We start from the raw sequence: 18,756 nt of genomic DNA on the forward strand, positions 1-18,756 counted from the left end.
CTATACAAAGGGCGCCAATGTGAGAGTGCACACCGACACGGAAAACGCCACGTGTAAAAGCGTCATTTTTTAAAAAAACGCCCTGGGTTCGTTTTTTTAGTTTGATGCGCTGCATCAAAAAACTATCTGACGTGACTAAACAAAGGACGCCAATGTGAGTGTGCAGTGCACACCGACATGTAAAACGCCACGCGCAAAAGCGTCATTTTAAAAAACGCCTCGGGTTCGTTTTTTCAGTTTGACGCGTTGCATCAAAAAACTATCCGACGTGTCACGTGACTAAACAAAGGACGCCAATGTGAGTGTGCACACTGACACGTAAAACGCCACGAGTAAAAGCGTCATTTAAAAAAAAAAATTTTTTAGTTTGACGCACTGCGTCAAAAACTATCCGACCAATAGAGTGCCGAAGTGATGACGTCACTTTGTAGGACAACTCGGAAGCTAGCGTCGCATGGGTTCCCTCGGTCGAAAAGCTATGCATTTTCCACATAGAGTTTTGGAAAATCGCAAAAAATAAGATCTGTGTTAAACAAAGGGTTGTGACCCTTACACGTTTTGTCTAGCAAGATAATCTTTACAAGTTAATCCAAAATTTATACATTTTGAAGCCTAAAAAACACACAATAAAGTTTAAAAAACCACAAGCAGGTTACAACTGTGTGTTCTATGTCATAGACCAAAACGTGAAAATATCTAGAGGTTTTGTTCACCACAGACCTTATTTCAACCCAGATAGCAAACTGACATTGAATCAACGTGGAAATATCGAAACAACGTTGATCTGACATTGTTTTGCTCATCGAATTAACGTTGAACCAACGTCATTCTTTCAAAACTAACGGAAAATCAACTTGAAATCAACGCGTTGTTTCAACGTTATGAAAGCAAACCAATTTTCGATTTTCATTTAGCTTTGAAGGATGCCGCATCTGACGTTGGTTCAACGTTAATTCGATGAGCAAATCAACGTTGTTTCAATGTCATGAGAGACGTCGTTTCCACGTTGATTCAATGTCAGTTTGCTGTCTGGGAAGCGATTTAGCAAAAACCCATTCAAAAATCCCATAGGCTTTAGACTCTAAAGATGAAGTGCTCTAGAGCGAGGGAAACGTAATGCTAAAATGCTAACTCACTTCCGCGTTTTGGCCTACAGAGTGACGTCGTAACTTCGGCACTCTATGAGATTGGCACTTTTGCTCACGTCTTTGGAGCTACAGTAAAACACAACTTGGAGGCACTCAAACATAAAACGGTCTTGTCGAGCACACATACGTAACGGCGAAGAAGACATACGTCGAGTAGCATCACCTTCTACACTGCCAGGAAGAAATAAGACGAGGAAGATGCGGGGCAAGATGAATGTAGAGCTGCTGTTCTCGTTGGTTCTAGAACATAAAGAACTATATGACAAACGCAACAGTGACTACAAACATCTTGATAAAAGAGAACTGTATGGAGTGGTATTGCAGAGCAAAGGGGCGCCATCTAATGTCAGGGAATGAATTTGCATGTTCACTCGGCTCATCGTCAGTGAAACTCGCTTGGGTGTGAACAAAAAAAACGCGTTGAAAAACGCTGGCGTATAACGTGCGCCAATATTCATCCAGGGGACTCATTTATAAAGCTATAAAGCTCATTTATCATTTATGAGACCCTCATTTATAAAATGCGTAGAATCCTTGCTAAAAGTGTACGTGCGCCCGAAAGCCAAAAATGTTGTACGCAAAAAAATATTCAGACTTATAAAACCGTGCGTACGCCAGAACCTGCGCATTCACTTTATAAATGAATTCACTTTATAAATTTATGAATTATGAATTCAGTGAATTCACTGAATTCACTTTATAAATCCCAGTCAGCGGAAGATTGTGCGCACATGCGTCTCCTCCCCGAAATAACCATATATGGAGATTATAACGCCTAGTTTTACTATGCATATCCTCATCTGCATATCATTTGCCTATGATTATTCATCCACATGATAACATGTTTAACGGTACAAGACATTAGGAAAATATTAAATACGAGTGCCGTCACATTACATTAATAAAAATCATTTAGTAGCCCATCCTTCCCTTTTTTATTTATTTAAATAAACAAAATAAAATAGTGTAAAATACATTTCAGAGAAAGTTTTTCTCAATCTTTTCCAGTGGCCATATAATATTTTAATTGATTTATATTTTTAATGGAAACAGATAGACATTGTTGTGCAGTATTTGCACGAAACCATTTTCTCAGACAATCTGCTATCATGATAAGCAATTATCTTGTAGTTAACACATTAAAGCACAGACAGCACATCCACAACAAATATTTATATTTATTGAATATAAAAATGTGCTTAAAATGTGCTTAGTTAAGTAGAAGACTTTTCGATTCGTCTGTAAAAAAAAAAAAAAAAAAGACTGTTGGCACCGCACAAACCTGCTTTAATCACAAGTAATGCCCAGAGTTAAATTACAACCTGTTTTGCGGAATAATGTAATAATAGATTCAGATAACTCGTGAACATGGTGTTATGCACTTGTATTTTCAAAAGCAAAATGTTAGTCATTGTTGGAGCAGAAATCAAAGGCATGTTTAGATATGTGATATCCCATATCAGAGCTTTTAAAGGATTTAAAGGCCATTTTGGTCTCTACATCAGCTCGGTCAGGGACTTCTGTTTGTTCTCTCTTGAGCTTTGGCTGGACCCAGAGGGCCTATTGCAGTCCTTACAGTGAATGTTTTGAATTCTGAGCTTTCATGTTTGACATTGATTTACCATTGAACTTTTGTCCACAGATGACAGACATCTAGTCCATTTAGAGCTGGGTCATCACCATGGCTGACATCATTCCCTACTCTTGATATACAATCACTGATGAGCATCTTTGGGTTTAATGAGGAAAAAAGAAGAAAAAACGGCCAAATTTAGAGCCCAGAACCTCTGGTACGCTTAACACAATATAACCCGTCAAAGAGGTAATCATTAAAGATTATCAACATACATTACTGTATTATAGTAGATGTGAGGATGAAACTATCACCTTAAGTTCGGTCATAATACTAAAATTAAGTTCTAGACATCGTAATGTTTATTATTGTTCATTTCTGATGTTAATTATGATTCATTAAAGGAAGGTAGGTAATTTCAGTGAAGCTAGCAATAGCAATAGCGAGCTAGCTTTGAAATCATGAGCTCACGCCCTCCCTTAAGAGCGTCTCCAAAACTTCAAAACACACAACCACAGACAGCAAACTGACATTGAATCAACGTGGAAACGACGTCTCTCATGACATTGAAACAACGTTGATTTGCTCATCGAATTAACGTTGAACCAACGTCAGACGCTGCATTCTTCAAAGCTAAATGAAATCGAAAATTGGTTTGCTTTCATAACGTTGAAACAACGCGTTGATTTCAAGTTGATTTTCCGTTAGTTTTGAAAGAATGACGCGTCTGACGCTGGTTCAACGTTAATTCGATGAGCAAAACAATGTCAGATCAACGTTGTTTCGATGTCATATTTCCACGTTGATTCAATGTCAGTTTGCTATCTGGGCGGATCCTTAAAAAGTCTTAAATTAGATTTTTTAAAATTTAAGGCCATGAAAAGTCTTATTTTTACTTATGAAAGGTCTTAAATTTTAGATGACACTTCGACTTAGTCATATTTAAATGTTTTCCAAATTAAAACCATCTAATTTGCGTACGTATTATTTTTTTATTGGCCTATTCTATCTTTGTGTATTTGCTTGTTCACGTTCGCGGCAGAACAACGTCTGTGCATGCGAGAGAAGAAGAAAGTTGGTCAATGTCAGTTCAGTCGTAAATTAATTCGTTATATGCGTAGAGGTGTGCGATGTGTGTTGAAAAAAAAGGCCTACATCACCTTTAAGCCTTTAGCAGGCTCTATTGACCAATCAGCATCGAGGATTATAATATGTAAAATTCGCTTGCATTCTTCATAACCACAATGAACACTGTTCCAAAGTTTGTATGCCTTTGGACCCTATATAAAATGCAAAAAATCGAAATCATGACATTCCACAGGGGTTTACATACAAAGAGAAGAGTGCTCAACCAAAATGTTTTAAACCCTTGAAACAGATTGATAACCTGTCAGCTTTCATTTGTGTGTATGCCGAACCGAGCGCTCTCCTCCCCTCCTCTCTCGGTCTCTTCCCTGCTCTTTTTCTTCTCATGTTGGCAGGTTCACATAAGACTTGGGAATGGGGAAAGTCCTTATGAGTGTATGCATCTTCGCAGTGTTCTCCAGGAGAAAGGGAACTCCTCACCGTCACACACTCCCGACGGAACCGTGCGCTGAGGTAAGAGAACATTCCCTCGCGAACATGCCTTGTAAAGGATTATACACATTTAATGAAAAGCTACATTTGGAAGTAGATTGTAGCCTGAGTTAAACCGTTTCTGTTTAGTGCCTGTTGCATTACAAAACAACAACAGTCATTTCCTTTGAATTGGAAGATGAATTTTGAATGATTTTTTTTAATAAACTTAATATAGAATGTGTGCAATTGTAGCCAATTAATATGTGTCAGTACTTGGTTGAACAAGGTATGTTGGACTGGACTGTTTTAAACATCTATTTTAAACAAACTTAAGTCTGTTATCTGTGATACCAAAGTCATTTTCGGGGGGGGGGGGGAAATGACTTTGGTATCACAGATAACAGACTTAAGTTTGTTTAAAATAGATGTTTAAAACATTCCAAAAAATGTTTTTTATTTCATTTGTTATACCCAGCTATGCCATTTTGTTAGAGCCGAAACCATTCAATGTTCTTTGCAAAAACTAACAAATAAACTATTTTATTTTTTTAGTCCAAAAAAAAGTTGGGGTTCTTGTTCTAGTTGAAAAAAAAAAAAAAGTTTATTTATGTGCATATAAATGCAATATGAAACAGAACACTGTAAAATAAAACTGACTGCAAATACAGAAAGTGACAACATAATTTGTACCATAATATACGGTAACCATGCATCTACAAAGCAGGAGAGCCCTGGTGAGCATCAAGATCCTGTCAGAGGACTGTTAAACAGTCTGTTTTCACAGACCTTTGCCAGAAGTTCTGTTTCAATGGCGTCATGTGTTGTCTACCTCTGTGCCTTCACCGCTCTCCTGTTATGTGTCTGGACTGGGTCAAGCCTCCTAAAGCTCAATGCTGATCTGGAGTCAGTTTCAGGTTGTCTAGAGCATTTTTGTCCATTATTTATCACAGGTTTTTGTGCGGGCCAGTGAAAGAGGCTGTACGGAGAAAAGTAGAGTGTGTAAACCACTATAGTAAACATCTGATATGGAGGAGGAGAAGGAGAAAACTGTGGATTTGGAAAACCTTATTGCATAAGGTAAATAGTTAATCTCTGTTTTCTATTACATTTCTATTAGGCCGCTCTTAAACACAAATTAATGTTAAGGCAATAGATAACAAAATAAAGGTTACATGTAACACTTTTCACATTAAAGAAGTTCAAGATCAATCAAAAGTCACTTTTTTAAAGATTTTGTTATCTAGTGCAATGACATTCATATATTTGATTCATGACACTTTTGATTGACTCCAAATACTTTTGTCATGATAACCAGAGATAATGGCCCTCATTTATCAATCTTGCGTAGAAACGGGTGTATATTTTGGTGTAAGATTATACTTACACTCTTCTCACCGCCTGATTTATGAAGATGTGCGTACCTTTGAAATCCAGGTGTACGCAATGCCTGCCCTTGATAAATCCCGCGGCCGAAAACGATCGTTATTAGAATAACACGCCCCTAAATATTCAAGTCTCCGCTCCCCCCACGCCCTTATTTTACGCCATGGACACACGGAAGACGGCAAAGAAGAGAAACTTCTCCGACGTGGAGACGAAATGACCTATCACAATGCATTATTTTACAGCACGTCTTTTGAAATTAGCATTCAATTTCGAATCACGTCACATGTATAATAGTGATGATGATGATGTGATGTGATGTACCATTCATTCACATTAATAATTGCATGACAATTTGTAATAGTATTCTTCTTATTATTATGATTTGCATTAATGATGCTTATTGTTATTTAGAAGAAGGATGTCGTCATTATTATTTCTATTATTATCATCATTTAAAAGAAGAAGAATGTATTTTTTATTATTTTGTCAGTCTGAATTATTTTTTGGTCATTGAAAGCCTTTCATTAGGCTACCGAACCCAGTCCGTGCGCACCTGCCGGGGATAATCCTGAAACGTCAGGGTAAAGTGGGCTCGCAACTGAAGGAATATATGCTTACAAATCAAATGCTTTGGTAAAGTCACACAAATTAAACATTGAAGTCCACGTTACACAAAAATAAATACTGAAGTTTATAATTTCTATGTTGTTTTTTTGTTTGTTTGTTTTACAGTGGGTCATAATATATCATATCTTTTAGTTTGTCAGTGCGTTTTGTGGTGTTAGGAATTTTTCTGCGCATTTCCTCACTAACTCAAAACGTGCGTACACCACCTCCTGAGCTGGTGTAGGATTCGAGCGTGCCGTACGCCAACGTTCATATTGATAAATCTCAAACTCACCGTGGTTTTGAGTGTACGCAAGGTGTACGCTGGAAATGTGGTGTACGCACTTTTGATAAATGATGGCCATTGTCATTATTGTGACCATTCCCCTTGACGTTCTTCTTTTCGCTCCACCTAACCTGATGGACACATGATTGTCATTGTTTCCACAACGTTCATCCACAGTATGCAGCATCTTGTTTGACGTCGCCAGCCCCTCGTAGTCATGCGGTACTCAACACTGTTGACCATCCTGGCAGCCGTGCTGTTGTATTTGGTGTTGGGAGCTCTGGTGTTCGGCTGGCTGGAGTCCTCCAGGGAGGAATGGGCTCACCGTGAGCTGATGACGTCTCGAATGGCTTTCCTACAGAACCACAGCTGCGTCACGCCTTACAGTCTGAGAGAGTTCATGGAGGTCATTATGAATGCTGAGAAAATCAATCAACTTTGCTGATAATTGATTTGTAATGAAATGTTTTTATTAAAATAGAAAAATCCAAAATATTATTTCTAAACTATTATAGTATTTATTCATATTTTGAATAGCTGGTAACACTACAATAAGGATGCTGTAAGAATAATATTTCTCTCACTGTTAAAAAAAGTTAACAGTGAGAAGTACATTTTTTACAGCAATTATTAATCTTATCACTTAATAAAAAAATAGTTGTTGATTCATTGTTTGCTCGTGTTAGTTTAACAACTTGTTGATTTTGAACATTAACTTCAACAGTTACTTGTATTAATAAATATTTTTTAATGTTAACAAATGAAAGATTGTAACTGAATAGCTTTATACTGTATATATTCATATATATATATATATATATATATATATATTTTTTTTTTTACATTTTAGTAATTTTGTTATGTGCTTTTGTCATTCTTATTATGTAAAAAAAACTATTTAGCTTTATATTTTTTTTTCAATTTTATTAATTAGTAATATTATATATAAGAATTATCAATATCTAGAATAACTAAGGGTGTGTATATATATATATATACAGTTTATACACAGTACATGTCCAAGGATCTCTACTTCTAGATATTGATAATTCTTTTTTTGTTTATACACACACTCACCTAAAGGATTATTAGGAACACATACTAATACTGTGTTTGACCCCCTTTCGCCTTCAGAACTGCCGTAATTCTACGTGGCATTGATTTAGCAAGGTGCTGAAAGCATTCTTTAGAAATGTTGGCCCATATTGATAGGATAGCAACTTGCAGTTGATGGAGATTTGTGGGATGCACATCCAGGGCACGAAGCTCCCGTTCCACCAAATCCCAAAGATGCTCTATTGGGTTGAGATCTGGTGACTGTGGGGGCCATTTTAGTGCAGTCAACTCATTGTCATGTTCAAAAAACCAATTTGAAATGATTCAAGCTTTGTGACATGGTGCATTATCCTGCTGGAAGTAGCCATCAGAGGATGGGTACATGGTGGCCATAAAGTGATGGACATGGTCAGAAACAATGCTCAGGTAGGTTGTGGCATTTAAACGATGCCCAATTGGCACAAAGGGGCCTAAAGTGTGCCAAGAAAACAAATCTCCTGAACTTCAGCTTGGAGTTCAGGAGATTATCTTGACCAGCACCACACCCCTAAATGCATTGAAGCAACTGCCATGTGATTGGTTGATTAGATAATTGCATTAATGAGAAATTGAACAGGTGTTCCTAATAATCCTTAAGGTGAGTGTATATAATTCTTCCATTCTCTGTAGACACTTTGAAGCATCGTAGATAAATCCATCATCTTTTCTCTTCAGAAAGTGGTTGATGCCATTGAGGCAGGTGTGGATGTCAGAAGCACATCAAATTATACCAGCAGATGGGATCCATCCAATGCTTTCTTTTTCTGTGGAACAATCATCACCACCATTGGTGAGATGAACACATTTTTCACTTAAGAACATCATCATTTTTTGAGGTTGATTTTGCAAGTTCTTCTCTTCTCCAGGCTTTGGGAACATCTCGCCCAAGACGAAAGGTGGTCAGTTGTTCTGTATATTCTATGCTCTGGTAGGGATCCCCATGTTTGGGATCCTGTTAGCAGGGGTTGGAGACCACCTTGGCACGCTGCTGCGGAGAGCGGTGGCAAGGGTTGAGACTTTGTTTTTGGTGAGTGGCTTTTCATTACGAATTCAGAACCCATTCAGACCCTCTGTCCATTACAATGGACATCACATATCAGCCCCCTTTTTTAACTTCTGGAGCATTTCACCTAGTTTAAAGCCTGCAGTCCATGAGATTGGACATTTTTCATCCAATCAAATGCCAGTAAAGCTCTGCATGTAGCAATTATATAAAAAAAAAACTCTACATTGAAGAGAAGCATGGCAGCACTTCACTCCAAACACAGAAGCAAGCAACATTTTCTAAGGTGTATTTACATTTTGTATATATTTTTGCCAGTGTTTCATAGTTTGTATGTAAAATAGAAAGATTGAACTTATTAATTAAAGTTAAAAATCGACTGTAGAATTGCACGTTTTTAATCAGGTGTCGTTTTTTTTAAATGTGTCTGTCCATTAGAATGGACAGTAGGTTTGAAAGCCTGTTACAGAAGTCACATTTTCAGTGATGCTGATTGAAATTTCTTTAAAAAAATAAATATATATATATATATATATATATATATATATATATATATCAGTACCGATACATTTTTGAAACTTTTTCATGTGCAGAATATACAGCGTCATCCCATAATTCCACCGTCCACGAACCCACTATTTTTATAATGGCATAAATGCTACGTGGGATCTCAATATCTCAGCTCAGGAAGGGTCTAGAGACTCCATTTTTGCACTCAGGTCTAAGTCTCATGGCCCTCTATCAGAATCGAGAGTTTTGAGAAGATTGGAGAAACTTAATTTTTTGACCCCCCCCCCCCAAAAAAAAACGACAATGGTACCCCCTTTCAAAATTTTGAGTTTCTCTGATCTTCTCGAAACTCTGGATTCTGATAGAGGGCAATGACACTTACACCTGAGTGCAAAATTTTAATCTCTAGACCCTTCCTGAGCTGAGATATTGAGATCCCACTTGGCATTTATACCATTATAAAAATAGTGGGTTTGTGGACGGTGGAATATGGAATCTCAAAATCTCAGCTCAGGAAGGGTCTAGAGACTCAGGTGTACTCAGGTGTAAGTCTCATGGCCCTCTTTCAGAATCCAGAGTTTTGAGAAGATTGGAGAAACTAAATTTTTCAACCCAAAAATGGAGGCTCTAGACCCTTCCAGAGCTGAGATATCGAAACTCAAAATTTCGACCCGAAAAAAAAAAACCGACAGTGTTACCCCTTTCGTTTTTTTTTCATTTTTGGGCGAAAAATTAAGTTTCTCCAATCTTCTCAAAACTCTGGGTTATGATAGAGGGCTGTGAGACTTTGACCTGAGTGCAAAAATGGATGATCTAGACCCTTCCAGAGCTGAGATATCAAAATTCAAAATTTCGACCCGGAAAAAAAACCGACAGTGTTACCCCTTTCGTTTTTTTTCATTTTTGGGCGAAAAATTAAGTTTCTCCAATCTTCTCAAAACTCTGGATTATGATAGAGGGCAGTGAGACTTTGACCTGAGTGCAAAAATGGAGGCTCTAGACCCTTCCAGAGCTGAGATATCAAAATTCAAAATTTCGACCCGAAAAAAAAACGACAGTGTTACCCCTTTCGTTTTTTTTCATTTTTGGGCGAAAAATTAAGTTTCTCCAATCTTCTCAAAACTCTGGATTATGATAGAGGGCAGTGAGACTTTGACCTGAGTGCAAAAATGGAGGCTCTAGACCCTTCCAGCGCTGAGATATCAAAATTAAAAATTTCGACCCCCAAAAAAAACGACAGTGTTACCCCTTTCGTTTTTTTTTTCATTTTTGGGCGAAAAATTAAGTTTCTCCAATCTTCTCAAAACTCTGGATTATGATAGAGGGCTGTGAGACTTTGACCTGAGTGCAAAAATGGAGGCTCTAGACCCTTCCAGAGCTGAGATATCAAAATTCAAAATTTCGACCCGAAAAAAAAACGACAGTGTTACCCCTTTCGTTTTTTTTCGTTTTTGGGCGAAAAATTAAGTTTCTCCAATCTTCTCAAAACTCTGGATTATGATAGAGGGCAGTGAGACTTTGACCTGAGTGCAAAAATGGAGGCTCTAGACCCTTCCAGAGCTGAGATATCAAAATTCAAAATTTCGACCCCCCAAAAAAACGACAGTGTTACCCCTTTCGTTTTTTTTTCATTTTTGGGCGAAAAATTAAGTTTCTCCAATCTTCTCAAAACTCTGGATTATGATAGAGGGCAGTGAGACTTTGACCTGAGTGCAAAAATGGAGGCTCTAGACCCTTCCAGAGCTGAGATATCAAAATTCAAAATTTCGACCCGAAAAAAAAACGACAGTGTTACCCCTTTCGTTTTTTTTTTCATTTTTGGGCGAAAAATTAAGTTTCTCCAATCTTCTCAAAACTCTGGATTATGATAGAGGGCAGTGAGACTTTGACCTGAGTGCAAAAATGGAGGCTCTAGACCCTTCCAGAGCTGAGATATCAAAATTCAAAATTTCGACCCGAAAAAAAAACGACAGTGTTACCCCTTTCGTTTTTTTTTTCATTTTTGGGCGAAAAATTAAGTTTCTCCAATCTTCTCAAAACTCTGGATTATGATAGAGGGCTGTGAGACTATGACCTGAGTGCAAAAATGGAGGCTCTAGACCCTTCCAGAGCTGAGATATCAAAATTCAAAATTTCGACCCGAAAAAAAAACGACAGTGTTACCCCTTTCGTTTTTTTCATTTTTGGGCGAAAAATTAAGTTTCTCCAATCTTCTCAAAACTCTGGATTATGATAGAGGGCTGTGAGACTATAACCTGAGTGCAAAAATGGAGGCTCTAGACCCTTCCAGAGCTGAGATATCAAAATTCAAAATTTCGACCCGAAAAAAAAAACGACAGTGTTACCCCTTTCGTTTTTTTTTCATTTTTGGGCGAAAAATTAAGTTTCTCCAATCTTCTCAAAACTCTGGATTATGATAGAGGGCTGTGAGACTTTGACCTGAGTGCAAAAATGGAGGCTCTAGACCCTTCCAGAGCTGAGATATCAAAATTCAAAATTTCGACCCGAAAAAAAAACGACAGTGTTACCCCTTTCGTTTTTTTCCGTTTTTGGGCGAAAAATTAAGTTTCTCCAATCTTCTCAAAACTCTGGATTATGATAGAGGGCTGTGAGACTATGACCTGAGTGCAAAAATGGAGGCTCTAGACCCTTCCAGAGCTGAGATATCAAAATTCAAAATTTCGACCCGAAAAAAAAAACGACAGTGTTACCCCTTTCGTTTTTTTCCGTTTTTGGGCGAAAAATTAAGTTTCTCCAATCTTCTCAAAACTCTGGATTATGATAGAGGGCTGTGAGACTTTGACCTGAGTGCAAAAATGGAGGCTCTAGACCCTTCCAGAGCTGAGATATCAAAATTCAAAATTTCGACCCGAAAAAAAAACGACAGTGTTACCCCTTTCGTTTTTTTCCGTTTTTGGGCGAAAAATTAAGTTTCTCCAATCTTCTCAAAACTCTGGATTATGATAGAGGGCTGTGAGACTTTGACCTGAGTGCAAAAATGGAGGCTCTAGACCCTTCCAGAGCTGAGATATCAAAATTCAAAATTTCGACCCGAAAAAAAAAACGACAGTGTTACCCCTTTCGTTTTTTTCCGTTTTTGGGCGAAAAATTAAGTTTCTCCAATCTTCTCAAAACTCTGGATTATGATAGAGGGCAGTGAGACTTTGACCTGAGTGCAAAAATGGAGGCTCTAGACCCTTCCAGAGCTGAGATATCAAAATTCAAAATTTCGACCCGAAAAAAAAACGACAGTGTTACCCCTTTCGTTTTTTTCCGTTTTTGGGCGAAAAATTAAGTTTCTCCAATCTTCTCAAAACTCTGGATTATGATAGAGGGCAGTGAGACTTTGACCTGAGTGCAAAAATGGAGGCTCTAGACCCTTCCAGAGCTGAGATATCAAAATTCAAAATTTCGACCCGAAAAAAAACCGACAGTGTTACCCCTTTCGTTTTTTTCATTTTTGGGCGAAAAATTAAGTTTCTCCAATCTTCTCAAAACTCTGGATTATGATAGAGGGCTGTGAGACTATAACCTGAGTGCAAAAATGGAGGCTCTAGACCCTTCCAGAGCTGAGATATCAAAATTCAAAATTTCGACCCGAAAAAAAAAACGACAGTGTTACCCCTTTCGTTTTTTTTTCATTTTTGGGCGAAAAATTAAGTTTCTCCAATCTTCTCAAAACTCTGGATTATGATAGAGGGCTGTGAGACTTTGACCTGAGTGCAAAAATGGAGGCTCTAGACCCTTCCAGAGCTGAGATATCAAAATTCAAAATTTCGACCCGAAAAAAAAACGACAGTGTTACCCCTTTCGTTTTTTTCCGTTTTTGGGCGAAAAATTAAGTTTCTCCAATCTTCTCAAAACTCTGGATTATGATAGAGGGCTGTGAGACTATGACCTGAGTGCAAAAATGGAGGCTCTAGACCCTTCCAGAGCTGAGATATCAAAATTCAAAATTTCGACCCGAAAAAAAAAACGACAGTGTTACCCCTTTCGTTTTTTTCCGTTTTTGGGCGAAAAATTAAGTTTCTCCAATCTTCTCAAAACTCTGGATTATGATAGAGGGCTGTGAGACTTTGACCTGAGTGCAAAAATGGAGGCTCTAGACCCTTCCAGAGCTGAGATATCAAAATTCAAAATTTCGACCCGAAAAAAAAACGACAGTGTTACCCCTTTCGTTTTTTTCCGTTTTTGGGCGAAAAATTAAGTTTCTCCAATCTTCTCAAAACTCTGGATTATGATAGAGGGCTGTGAGACTTTGACCTGAGTGCAAAAATGGAGGCTCTAGACCCTTCCAGAGCTGAGATATCAAAATTCAAAATTTCGACCCGAAAAAAAAAACGACAGTGTTACCCCTTTCGTTTTTTTCCGTTTTTGGGCGAAAAATTAAGTTTCTCCAATCTTCTCAAAACTCTGGATTATGATAGAGGGCAGTGAGACTTTGACCTGAGTGCAAAAATGGAGGCTCTAGACCCTTCCAGAGCTGAGATATCAAAATTCAAAATTTCGACCCGAAAAAAAAACGACAGTGTTACCCCTTTCGTTTTTTTCCGTTTTTGGGCGAAAAATTAAGTTTCTCCAATCTTCTCAAAACTCTGGATTATGATAGAGGGCAGTGAGACTTTGACCTGAGTGCAAAAATGGAGGCTCTAGACCCTTCCAGAGCTGAGATATCAAAATTCAAAATTTCGACCCGAAAAAAAAACGACAGTGTTACCCCTTTCGTTTTTTTTTTCATTTTTGGGCGAAAAATTAAGTTTCTCCAATCTTCTCAAAACTCTGGATTATGATAGAGGGCAGTGAGACTTTGACCTGAGTGCAAAAATGGAGGCTCTAGACCCTTCCAGAGCTGAGATATCAAAATTCAAAATTTCGACCCGAAAAAAAAACGACAGTGTTACCCCTTTCGTTTTTTTTCGTTTTTGGGCGAAAAATTAAGTTTCTCCAATCTTCTCAAAACTCTGGATTATGATAGAGGGCAGTGAGACTTTGACCTGAGTGCAAAAATGGAGGCTCTAGACCCTTCCAGAGCTGAGATATCAAAATTCAAAATTTCGACCCGAAAAAAAAACGACAGTGTTACCCCTTTCGTTTTTTTTTCATTTTTGGGCGAAAAATTAAGTTTCTCCAATCTTCTCAAAACTCTGGATTATGATAGAGGGCAGTGAGACTTTGACCTGAGTGCAAAAATGGAGGCTCTAGACCCTTCCAGAGCTGAGATATCAAAATTCAAAATTTCGACCAGAAAAAAAAACGACAGTGTTACCCCTTTCGTTTTTTTTCATTTTTGGGCGAAAAATTAAGTTTCTCCAATCTTCTCAAAACTCTGGATTATGATAGAGGGCAGTGAGACTTTGACCTGAGTGCAAAAATGGAGGCTCTAGACCCTTCCAGAGCTGAGATATCAAAATTCAAAATTTCGACCCGAAAAAAAAACGACAGTGTTACCCCTTTCGTTTTTTTTTCGTTTTTGGGCGAAAAATTAAGTTTCTCCAATCTTCTCAAAACTCTGGATTATGATAGAGGGCAGTGAGACTTTGACCTGAGTGCAAAAATGGAGGCTCTAGACCCTTCCAGAGCTGAGATATCAAAATTCAAAATTTCGACCCGAAAAAAAAACGACAGTGTTACCCCTTTCGTTTTTTTTCATTTTTGGGGCGAAAAATTAAGTTTCTCCAATCTTCTCAAAACTCTGGATTATGATAGAGGGCAGTGAGACTTTGACCTGAGTGCAAAAATGGAGGATGGAGGCTCTAGACCCTTCCAGAGCTGAGATATCAAAATTCAAAATTTCGACCCGAAAAAAAAACGACAGTGTTACCCCTTTCGTTTTTTTTCATTTTTGGGCGAAAAATTAAGTTTCTCCAATCTTCTCAAAACTCTGGATTATGATAGAGGGCAGTGAGACTTTGACCTGAGTGCAAAAATGGAGGCTTTAGACCCTTCCAGAGCTGAGATATCAAAATTCAAAATTTCGACCCGAAAAAAAAAACGACAGTGTTACCCCTTTCGTTTTTTTTTCATTTTTGGGCGAAAAATTAAGTTTCTCCAATCTTCTCAAAACTCTGGATTATGATAGAGGGCAGTGAGACTTTGACCTGAGTGCAAAAATGGAGGCTCTAGACCCTTCCAGAGCTGAGATATCAAAATTCAAAATTTCGACCCGAAAAAAAAAACGACAGTGTTACCCCTTTCGTTTTTTTTCATTTTTGGGCGAAAAATTAAGTTTCTCCAATCTTCTCAAAACTCTGGATTATGATAGAGGGCAGTGAGACTTTGACCTGAGTGCAAAAATGGAGGCTCTAGACCCTTCCAGAGCTGAGATATCAAAATTCAAAATTTCGACCCCCAAAAAAAACGACAGTGTTACCCCTTTCGTTTTTTTTTCGTTTTTGGGCGAAAAATTAAGTTTCTCCAATCTTCTCAAAACTCTGGATTATGATAGAGGGCAGTGAGACTTTGACCTGAGTGCAAAAATGGAGGCTCTAGACCCTTCCAGAGCTGAGATATCAAAATTCAAAATTTCGACCCGAAAAAAAAACGACAGTGTTACCCCTTTCGTTTTTTTTTTCATTTTTGGGCGAAAAATTAAGTTTCTCCAATCTTCTCAAAACTCTGGATTATGATAGAGGGCTGTGAGACTTTGACCTGAGTGCAAAAATGGAGGCTCTAGACCCTTCCAGAGCTGAGATATCAAAATTCAAAATTTCGACCCGAAAAAAAAAATACAGTGTTACCCCTTTCGTTTTTTTTTCATTTTTGGGCGAAAAATTAAGTTTCTCCAATCTTCTCAAACTCTGGATTATGATAGAGGGCTGTGAGACTATGACCTGAGTGCAAAAATGGAGGCTCTAGACCCTTCCAGAGCTGAGATATCAAAATTCAAAATTTCGACCCGAAAAAAAAACGACAGTGTTACCCCTTTCGTTTTTTTTCATTTTTGGGCGAAAAATTAAGTTTCTCCAATCTTCTCAAAACTCTGGATTATGATAGAGGGCTGTGAGACTATGACCTGAGTGCAAAAATTGAGGCTCTAGACCCTTCCAGAGCTGAGATATCAAAATTCAAAATTTCGAAAAGGAAAAAAAAAACGACAGTGTTACCCCTTTCGTTTTTTTTCATTTTTGGGCGAAAAATTAAGTTTCTCCAATCTTCTCAAAACTCTGGATTATGATAGAGGGCAGTGAGACTTTGACCTGAGTGCAAAAATGGAGGCTCTAGACCCTTCCAGAGCTGAGATATCAAAATTCAAAATTTCGACCCAAAAAAAAAACGACAGTGTTACCCCTTTCGTTTTTTTTCATTTTTGGGCGAAAAATTAAGTTTCTCCAATCTTCTCAAAACTCTGGATTATGATAGAGGGCAGTGAGACTTTGACCTGAGTGCAAAAATGGAGGCTTTAGACCCTTCCAGAGCTGAGATATCAAAATTCAAAATTTCGACCCGAAAAAAAAAACGACAGTGTTACCCCTTTCGTTTTTTTTCATTTTTGGGCGAAAAATTAAGTTTCTCCAATCTTCTCAAAACTCTGGATTATGATAGAGGGCTGTGAGACTTTGACCTGAGTGCAAAAATGGAGGCTCTAGACCCTTCCAGAGCTGAGATATCAAAATTCAAAATTTCGACCCGAAAAAAAAACGACAGTGTTACCCCTTTCGTTTTTTTTCGTTTTTGGGCGAAAAATTAAGTTTCTCCAATCTTCTCAAAACTCTGGATTATGATAGAGGGCAGTGAGACTTTGACCTGAGTGCAAAAATGGAGGCTCTAGACCCTTCCAGCGCTGAGATATCAAAATTCAAAATTTCGACCCCCAAAAAAAACGACAGTGTTACCCCTTTCGTTTTTTTTCATTTTTGGGCGAAAAATTAAGTTTCTCCAATCTTCTCAAAACTCTGGATTATGATAGAGGGCAGTGAGACTTTGACCTGAGTGCAAAAATGGAGGCTCTAGACCCTTCCAGAGCTGAGATATCAAAATTCAAAATTTCGACCCGAAAAAAAAACGACAGTGTTACCCCTTTCGTTTTTTTTCATTTTTGGGCGAAAAATTAAGTTTCTCCAATCTTCTCAAAACTCTGGATTATGATAGAGGGCAGTGAGACTTTGACCTGAGTGCAAAAATGGAGGCTCTAGACCCTTCCAGAGCTGAGATATCAAAATTCAAAATTTCGACCCGAAAAAAAAACGACAGTGTTACCCCTTTCGTTTTTTTTCATTTTTGGGCGAAAAATTAAGTTTCTCCAATCTTCTCAAAACTCTGGATTATGATAGAGGGCAGTGAGACTTTGACCTGAGTGCAAAAATGGAGGCTCTAGACCCTTCCAGAGCTGAGATATCAAAATTCAAAATTTCGACCCGAAAAAAAAAACGACAGTGTTACCCCTTTCGTTTTTTTTCATTTTTGGGCGAAAAATTAAGTTTCTCCAATCTTCTCAAAACTCTGGATTATGATAGAGGGCTGTGAGACTTTGACCTGAGTGCAAAAATGGAGGCTCTAGACCCTTCCAGAGCTGAGATATCAAAATTCAAAATTTCGACCCGAAAAAAAAACGACAGTGTTACCCCTTTCGTTTTTTTTCGTTTTTGGGCGAAAAATTAAGTTTCTCCAATCTTCTCAAAACTCTGGATTATGATAGAGGGCAGTGAGACTTTGACCTGAGTGCAAAAATGGAGGCTCTAGACCCTTCCAGAGCTGAGATATCAAAATTCAAAATTTCGACCCGAAAAAAAAACGACAGTGTTACCCCTTTCGTTTTTTTTCGTTTTTGGGCGAAAAATTAAGTTTCTCCAATCTTCTCAAAACTCTGGATTATGATAGAGGGCAGTGAGACTTTGACCTGAGTGCAAAAATGGAGGCTCTAGACCCTTCCAGCGCTGAGATATCAAAATTCAAAATTTCGACCCCCAAAAAAAACGACAGTGTTACCCCTTTCGTTTTTTTTCATTTTTGGGCGAAAAATTAAGTTTCTCCAATCTTCTCAAAACTCTGGATTATGATAGAGGGCAGTGAGACTTTGACCTGAGTGCAAAAATGGAGGCTCTAGACCCTTCCAGAGCTGAGATATCAAAATTCAAAATTTCGACCCGAAAAAAAAACGACAGTGTTACCCCTTTCGTTTTTTTTCATTTTTGGGCGAAAAATTAAGTTTCTCCAATCTTCTCAAAACTCTGGATTATGATAGAGGGCAGTGAGACTTTGACCTGAGTGCAAAAATGGAGGCTCTAGACCCTTCCAGAGCTGAGATATCAAAATTCAAAATTTCGACCCGAAAAAAAAACGACAGTGTTACCCCTTTCGTTTTTTTTCATTTTTGGGCGAAAAATTAAGTTTCTCCAATCTTCTCAAAACTCTGGATTATGATAGAGGGCAGTGAGACTTTGACCTGAGTGCAAAAATGGAGGCTCTAGACCCTTCCAGAGCTGAGATATCAAAATTCAAAATTTCGACCCGAAAAAAAAAACGACAGTGTTACCCCTTTCGTTTTTTTTTCATTTTTGGGCGAAAAATTAAGTTTCTCCAATCTTCTCAAAACTCTGGATTATGATAGAGGGCAGTGAGACTTTGACCTGAGTGCAAAAATGGAGGCTCT

General features: G+C 38.0%; 1 protein-coding gene across 1 annotated transcript in view; it reads left to right on the plus strand.

The window, feature by feature from the left end:
* Positions 1–4,210: 4,210 nt before the first annotated feature.
* Positions 4,211–18,756, plus strand: part of LOC120460816 (potassium channel subfamily K member 4) — a 110,977-nt gene continuing 96,431 nt past the window's right edge. The window contains exons 1-5 of the mRNA XM_039648781.2: positions 4,211–4,320; positions 5,232–5,358; positions 6,737–6,965; positions 8,330–8,444; positions 8,521–8,681. Of these exons, the coding sequence (XP_039504715.2) occupies positions 6,777–6,965; positions 8,330–8,444; positions 8,521–8,681 (465 nt within the window). The 5' untranslated portion in view covers positions 4,211–4,320; positions 5,232–5,358; positions 6,737–6,776. The remainder of the gene's footprint in view (positions 4,321–5,231; positions 5,359–6,736; positions 6,966–8,329; positions 8,445–8,520; positions 8,682–18,756) is intronic.

The sequence above is a fragment of the Pimephales promelas genome, chromosome 9 (assembly GCF_988280905.1).
Source record: "Pimephales promelas chromosome 9, fPimPro1.hap1.1, whole genome shotgun sequence".
Classification (NCBI taxonomy): Eukaryota; Metazoa; Chordata; class Actinopteri; order Cypriniformes; family Leuciscidae; genus Pimephales; species Pimephales promelas.